This window comes from Suricata suricatta, chromosome 3, assembly GCF_006229205.1.
Source record: "Suricata suricatta isolate VVHF042 chromosome 3, meerkat_22Aug2017_6uvM2_HiC, whole genome shotgun sequence".
NCBI lineage: Eukaryota > Metazoa > Chordata > Mammalia > Carnivora > Herpestidae > Suricata > Suricata suricatta.
The window spans coordinates 173889892-173896551 of NC_043702.1; the positions used below are offsets into that span (position 1 = coordinate 173889892).

The 6660-nt window shown below is 64.2% G+C and overlaps 1 protein-coding gene across 1 annotated transcript in view; it reads left to right on the top strand.

Annotated features, from left to right (window-relative positions):
* Positions 1 to 3463, top strand: part of IQGAP3 (IQ motif containing GTPase activating protein 3) — a 28937-nt gene extending 25474 nt beyond the window's left edge. The window contains exons 32-37 of the mRNA XM_029935968.1: positions 242 to 329; positions 934 to 1146; positions 1489 to 1655; positions 1856 to 1957; positions 2277 to 2385; positions 3099 to 3463. Coding sequence (XP_029791828.1) covers positions 242 to 329; positions 934 to 1146; positions 1489 to 1655; positions 1856 to 1957; positions 2277 to 2385; positions 3099 to 3212 — 793 coding nt within the window. The 3' untranslated portion in view covers positions 3213 to 3463. The remainder of the gene's footprint in view (positions 1 to 241; positions 330 to 933; positions 1147 to 1488; positions 1656 to 1855; positions 1958 to 2276; positions 2386 to 3098) is intronic.
* The last annotated feature ends 3197 nt before the right edge of the window (positions 3464 to 6660 follow it).

The window sequence follows — 6660 nt, forward strand, 5'->3', positions numbered from 1 at the left end:
GCAGGGGCAGGGGTGAGGGGGCATGGTGTGTGCACACAGGGGCAGGGGTGAGGGGGCACGGTGTGTGCACACATGGGGTCTTGTACTCAAGCCCCGAAGCCCACTTGGGATCTCCCTCTGGCTTGCTCTCCTGACCTCCCAAGGTCCCTGGCAGCCATGATGCAGAGCAGGGTCCGCTCACCCTGAGCCCCTGGCCAGCCCCGTGGCCAGCCCCTTCCCTGTCCCTCCCCTCCTCCTGCAGCACCAAGCAGATGCTGGTGGACATCATGCAGTTCCAGCCTGGGGACTCCCTCGAGGAGATGCTGTCCCTGCCGGCGTCCAGGGAGCAGGTGGGTGGCCGGGTGGCCCCGAGTCCTGTTCGTCCATCCTCCCCGCCCCGGCATCGCCCTTTCTTTCCCCTGGACTCTCCCACGGCTCTACAGGCAGTCAGCTCGTCCTGGCTCCCCCTGCAGCAAGAGTGAGCCCCACAGGGACCTCAAAGCCCCTGATGGCTGTGCTGTGGGGCGGGCCCTCAGGGGGTTGGAGGGTTCCCCTGATGGGCCTGGGGGTTGGGCACGCTGCAGGAGCAGCAGCCGCCTGGGGCCTGGAGGCAGGAGAAGGTAGTGGGTGCAGGTCTGGTTGGGCCCCGGCAGCAAAGACTAAGCCCAGAGCCTCCCAGGGAGAAGGTGAAGCCAGCCGATAAGGGCAGGTCCCGAAGCACAGGGCGAAAGAGGGGGCGCCCTGGAGCCATCGCGGTGTAGGGGTGTGTCCAGAACCCCTTCCACTGTGGCTTCTTCCTGGGTCTCCCTTGGGCTACCGCTCCCCTAAAGTGAACCCTAAGGCCCTCGTCCAAATGTGACATCCCCACTGCACCCGCCCCTGCCCCTGCCCCTGCCCCAGCCTGGGGGGCGGAGTGGAGGGGCCTGGCTGATCCCGCAGCCCTCCCGCCCCCAGGAAGCGGCCCATGAGCGGCTGACCAGCCGGCGCCAGGCCTGTGGGAGCCGCACCCCGGAGCCCCTGCGCCGCCACCGCTCGCTGACCGCGCACGCCCTCCTGCCGCTGGGGGACAAGCGCCGGCGTGTGCTGCGGAACCTGCGCCGGCTGGAGGGCCTGGGGCTGCTCAGTGCCAGCGACGGCTACCAGGGGCTGGTGGACGAACTGGCCAAGGTAGGGCCCGGGCGGCCTGGGCGGCCGGCCTCTCCGTGGCACGTGTCCACCGGGATTGTTGCCAGCCAGGGAGGCCACGGGATGGCCAGAGGGCCCTTTTAGGAGGGGAGGTCTTACAGTTACCCAGGGAGCTCCTTACTGGAAAACAAGGAGCCTTGGATCCCTTACTCCTCGGTGGGGAGAGGCCGCCCCGGGAGGGTCAGGGTGGAATCCTTGAAACGCTCCTCCGCCTCGGAAATGCAGCGTTGAGACTGCCCCCCCAGGGGGCCAGGTGGGCCCGGCCAGGACCCAGGGCGCTCCCGCTGCAGGGGGCAACTCCCAGTCCCGTGTCCCCCAACCCAGGACATCTGCAACCAGTGCCGGCGCCGGCAGCGGCGGAAGGCGGAGCTGGTGAGGCTGCGGGCCACGCTGCGCCGCCTGGACGGCAAGGCCGCCTTCTGCGAGGAGCAGGCCGACTGCTACAGCCAGTACATCCGGGCCTGCCTGGGCCAGCTGGCCCCCCGGCCCGGGTGGGTGCCGCATCCCGCTCCCCTCTGCCCCCGGGACCTCTGAGAGGGAGCTGGGCCCGGGGCGGCACGGCCCCTTCCTGACCCTGGCCTCCGATCCCCTCACGGAGCCTTGGGGTCTGGCTTTGCGGCCGCAGAGAGAATGGGGGTGTTCGGTGTTGAAGGCCTGGCGCCATGGACCCTCTGGCCCTTTCTTAAACCAGGAGCTCTGGGGGAGGGAAGACACGCCCACCGCTGCGGTACACGGCCGCCCAGCTCCTGGAGAAGGGGGTCCTGCTGGACATCGAGGACCTGCCCACGTCTCAGTGGGTGTCTCTGGGGGGCCTCCGGCGTGGCCCTGCCCTGGGGGGACTGTGGGGCGACGGGGAGACAGGACACCTCCAGACAGAAAGCCGAGGGCGGTGCACGTGGTCCAGCACAGCCCCGGACACCCGAGGAGGAGGACGCTGGGGCCCTGACCAGGAGGAGGGGACAGCTGGGAGGGCCAGGGACACGGAAGACAGAGGCCGCCGTGGCCCCAGGAGCCCTGACGGGACGGCTGGGCTCTGGAGGGGAGGGGGCGGGGGGGGGGGGGGGGCCTGGAAAGAAGCCCTGAGTCTGGGTTTTGAATCCTGTCCCCGAAAGCTTCAGAAATGTGATCTTTGACATCATCCCCGGAGAGGAGGCAGGGAAGTTCGAGGTCAAAGCCCGGTTCCTGGGGGTGGACATGGAGCGGTTTCAGCTTCACTACCAGGTGAGAGGCCTCCCCCGGGGCCTGCCTCGTCCCCCTCAGCCTCAGAGGACATCCGCTCCCCCCCCCCCGCCCCCGTCAGCGTCCTCTGTTCCCATACAGACTCTGAGGGTCTGCTGCCCGAGCCCCCCTGTCCCCAGGCCCTGACAGCCACCGCCAAGCACAGGGTGGGCAGTGTCAGGGCGGGGTGAACACTGACGTCCCAGCCCGGGTCTGGGACCTCGCGTGCGCCCCCAGACAGCCCAGAGCACAGGCCGGCGTGCGGGGTCGCTGTGGCTGTGTGATTGCCTAAGTTTATTTTGAGAGAGACACAGCGCCCGAACTGTGGAGGGGCAGAGAGAGAGAGAGATTGGAGCCCCAGCATGCCCCACGCTGCCAGCACGGAGCCCGGCTTGGGCTCCCACCAACTGTGGGACCGCGACCTGAGTCAAAATCAAGAGTCGGTCACTTCACCGCCTGAGCCCCGCAGGTGCCCCGGGAAGCAGCGACTTTACACCCACATCTTTTTGTTCTGCTCTTTGGGCTGTTGAACAAGAGAGTGGATTTCAAGTGCTGGCTCTGCTCAAACTGGCACTCGGTCAGGTCGCCGGGCCCTCGCGGCCGTGGCACCCCCCCATCTCGGTGGCGGGGGCCCTGGGGGGGGGTTAGGCGGGGGCCGCGGGGGCTGGCGGGGCCACCGCCAGCTGCCCTGCGTGCCCCACCCCGCCCTCTGCCAGGACCTCCTGCAGCTGCAGTACGAAGGTGTAGCTGTTATGAAGCTCTTCCACAAGGCCAAGGTCAACGTCAACCTTCTCATCTTCCTCCTCAACAAGAAGCTCCTGCGGAAGTGACGGAGGCAGCGGCCACCCGCAAGCCCCTGACCTGCCAGCGCCGGTGACACTCACTCACGACCGCACTTGCCTGCAGACCCCACCTCGGCCAGGAGCAGCCGGCACCCCTGGCCCCAGAGGCTGGCCGTGTGGCCTCTGAGTCCCAGAGGCCCGTGGGGTGTGGACCTGGGCCCTGCCCTCTGCCCGGCACCGCTGCTGCCCTCCCGCGGCCACCCCGATGCGTGCAAGCCCTGCCCCGGCCGCCCCCCTCCCTCCGCCCCCCTGCAGACCCCAAAGCCAGGCCCAGGCTCGCACCCCCTCCTCCCTCAGCAGCAGCGGGTGCTCCTGTCCATGGCAGCGCCGTCCCGCTGGCCCCGCGGACCTCACGTCCGCCCCGTGGGTATTTATTCTCCCTGCGCCCCAGCCCGGGGTCGCTGCGGCCCTTCCTCCTGGTTCTGCTCTTCCAGCTCTCTGAGCTCAGAGAAGGGGCTCCCGGTTCCCCCAGGCCAGCAGCCCCGCCAGCCCCCCGCCGTGCGCGCAGGTCGCGTCTGGCGGGGGCAGCACGATCCCTGTCCCCCTCTCGGACGCGTTCTGTCCACTCCTGCGTCGGGAGGAGCGTCCTCCCTCTGTGCGCTCGCCCTTCCGGGCACTTCCAGTCGACCTGCGTTCTTGTCCCAGCCACTGTCTCCCCCTCGTCCTCCGACTTCCTGTCGCCCCGTCCCTGATGTCCCTTGAGTAAAAGCTATTAGCCACATGTCTGCGCTTCGCCCTGGGCTTCGTTTCCTGCCAAGCCGGCCTGGGGGGGGGTGTCCAGACTGCGCTTCCCAGCGGGTGTGGGTCTGTCCTCTCTCGCCTGCCCCGGGGACAGGAAGGGGGGCGGATGCTTAGGTTTCGAAGGCGCTGTTATCACCGCCCTGGGGACTGAAGCCAAGAGGAGGAGGAACCGGCCCTCTGGTGCCCCACCCACCTGCACATTTCCAGCAGCTTCTCTTCCTCGGCTTTGGGCAACCGCAGCGCAACCTCTGCCCGTGACAGGAGCCCCCTCCTTTCGTCCTGGCTTTCAGGGGACAGGGACAGGATCTGGGGACGAGGGGACAGTCCAGAGGCGCCCGCCCTGACATCCAAACTCCCCGAAGCCCCTGCTGGGCACCCCCGGCCGGCCTGGCGCAGGACCTGTCTTCTCCCCTGTCACACAAGATCTTTCTTGCTGTCACATCCTCTCCTTCCCGTCACATGTCCCAGCAGAGACTGAAGTACCGCCTTGCGCTGCGTGACCGTGACACACGGTGGACCCAGCTCCCACATACCGCCGGCCGTCCCTGAAACGCTCACATGCCCCCGCGGCCCCGGCACCGCGTCCCATGACCCACGTGACGGTCGCCGGGGGCGTAGAGCACTCACGTCCCAGTCTCGGTGGCTGCTGTCACCAGGGCCTGTGTGTCTGGCGTGTCTGTGTACAGTCACTCCTCACAGCAACTCCGCGGGGGGTGGGGGGGTGGGGGGCGGAGCCCGCCCCCCCCCCTGTGTCTCATCTGAGAGAGACCTCTGCACCCCTCAGCCCCGTCCGCGCCGCTCTCCGGCCAGGCCACCGGCCCCCGCCTCTGTGTCTCATCTGAGAGAGACCTCTGCACCCCTCAGCCCCGTCCGCGCCGCTCTCCGGCCAGGCCACCGCTCAGCGCTCCCCGCGTTTGCTAACTAAACGTCAGCGGCCAGGCTGAGCCCGGCCACTGAGTTCCTACGCGGGGAGTGTGAGCTCTTCGCAGGACAGTTTGACAACATCAAGAATGGGGAAAGAGGGGCGCCCGGGGGGCTGTCAGTTAAGCGTCCAACTTCGGCTCAGGTCATGATCTCATGGTTCGTGGGTTCGAGCCCCGTGTCGGGCTCTGTGCTCACAGCTCGGAGCCTGGAGCCTGCTTCGGATCCTGTGTCTCCCTCTCTCTGCTCCTCCCCTGCTCATGCTGTCTCTGTCTCTCATTGATAAATAAAACACTTTTAAAAAATGGGGAAGAGCCGTCTTTCTACCCAATGGTGTTGGGACAACTGAAAACCCACGTACAAGACTGAAGCCGGGCCCCTGCCTCGTACCGTGTGCAGACCCTGAAACAGGCCGCAGACCAACATGTAGCAGCTAAAACTATAACACTCTGGGGCGCCCCGGCGGCTCAGTTGGTTAGGTGTCCAACTTCAACTCAGGTCATGATCTCCTGGTTCGCGGGTTCGAGCCCCGCATCGGGCTTGTGCTGACAGCTCAGAGCCTGGAGCGGCTTCAGATTCTGTCTCCCTCTCTCTCTGACCCTCCCCTGCTCGCACTGTCTCTGTTTATCAAAAATGAATTTTAAAATAACATTTTTTAAAAGTTTTTAAAAATGAAAGGACAACCTACAGAAAGAGAAAATATTGGCAAATCATGTATCTTTTTTTATGTTTTTATTTTTTTTTGAGAGACAGAGTACAGCAGAGGAGGGGCAGAGAGAGAGGGAGACACAGAATCCGAAGCAGCTCCAGGCTCTGAGCTGTCAGCACAGAGCCCGACGCGGGGCTGGAACCCACGAATTGTGAGATCATGACCTGAGCCAAAGTCAGACGCTTCACCGACTGAGCCCCCCGGGTGCCCCGCAAAATCATGTATCTTATAAGGGACTTATTTCAAAAATAAAATGACAACCCAATTAAATGGGCAGAGAATTTTGGTGGCCATTTCTCCAAGAAAGATATACAAATCGTTAATAAGCCCATGAAAAGATGCTCAGCATCACTGGCATTAGCAAAATGCCCATGAAATCTTAATGAGATACCGCTTCACCCCCAACCAGGATGGCGACAGTGAAACAGCTAATCCCGTTTGCCAGGGACGGGGCGGAATCGCCACCGGTCCAGGGCCAGGCTGGCCGTAAAACGCTGGAGTCACGTTGGAAAACAATTTGGCATTTCCTCAAAACGGTGAACACAGGAGCCGGCAGCTCACCCTCCGAGTGCGCCCCAGGGGGACAGGAAGCAGATGCGTGCAGGGAGGTCTGGGCACGAACACCCGTGAGCTGATGACATGAACAGAGGCTGCATCCGTGCAGACGGAGGACCGTTCAGCTGTTGCGGGGGAGAAGTCCTGACACACGCCGCCGCACAGGGGGACTCGAAAACCTGCAAAGTGAAAGACACACCAGGTCACGTATGTCTGATCCCATGATAGGCGTGTCCGGGACAGGCAAATCCGTAGGAACAGAAAGATCGGTGGTGGCCAGGGTCTGGGGCAAAGAGAATAGAGCCAGGGCTTGTGGGTGCGGGTTTCCCTAGGTGGTGAAAATGTCCTGAAATTAAGCAGCAATGGCTGCACAGCTCTGACCACAGTGAGACGCACCGGACTTCAGACCTTCAAAGGGCACATATCATGGTAGGTGAGTTGTATTTCAGTCAAATGCTCTACCGCTGAGCTATACCCCCATTTATATTTCAATAAAGCTGTACTTTTTGT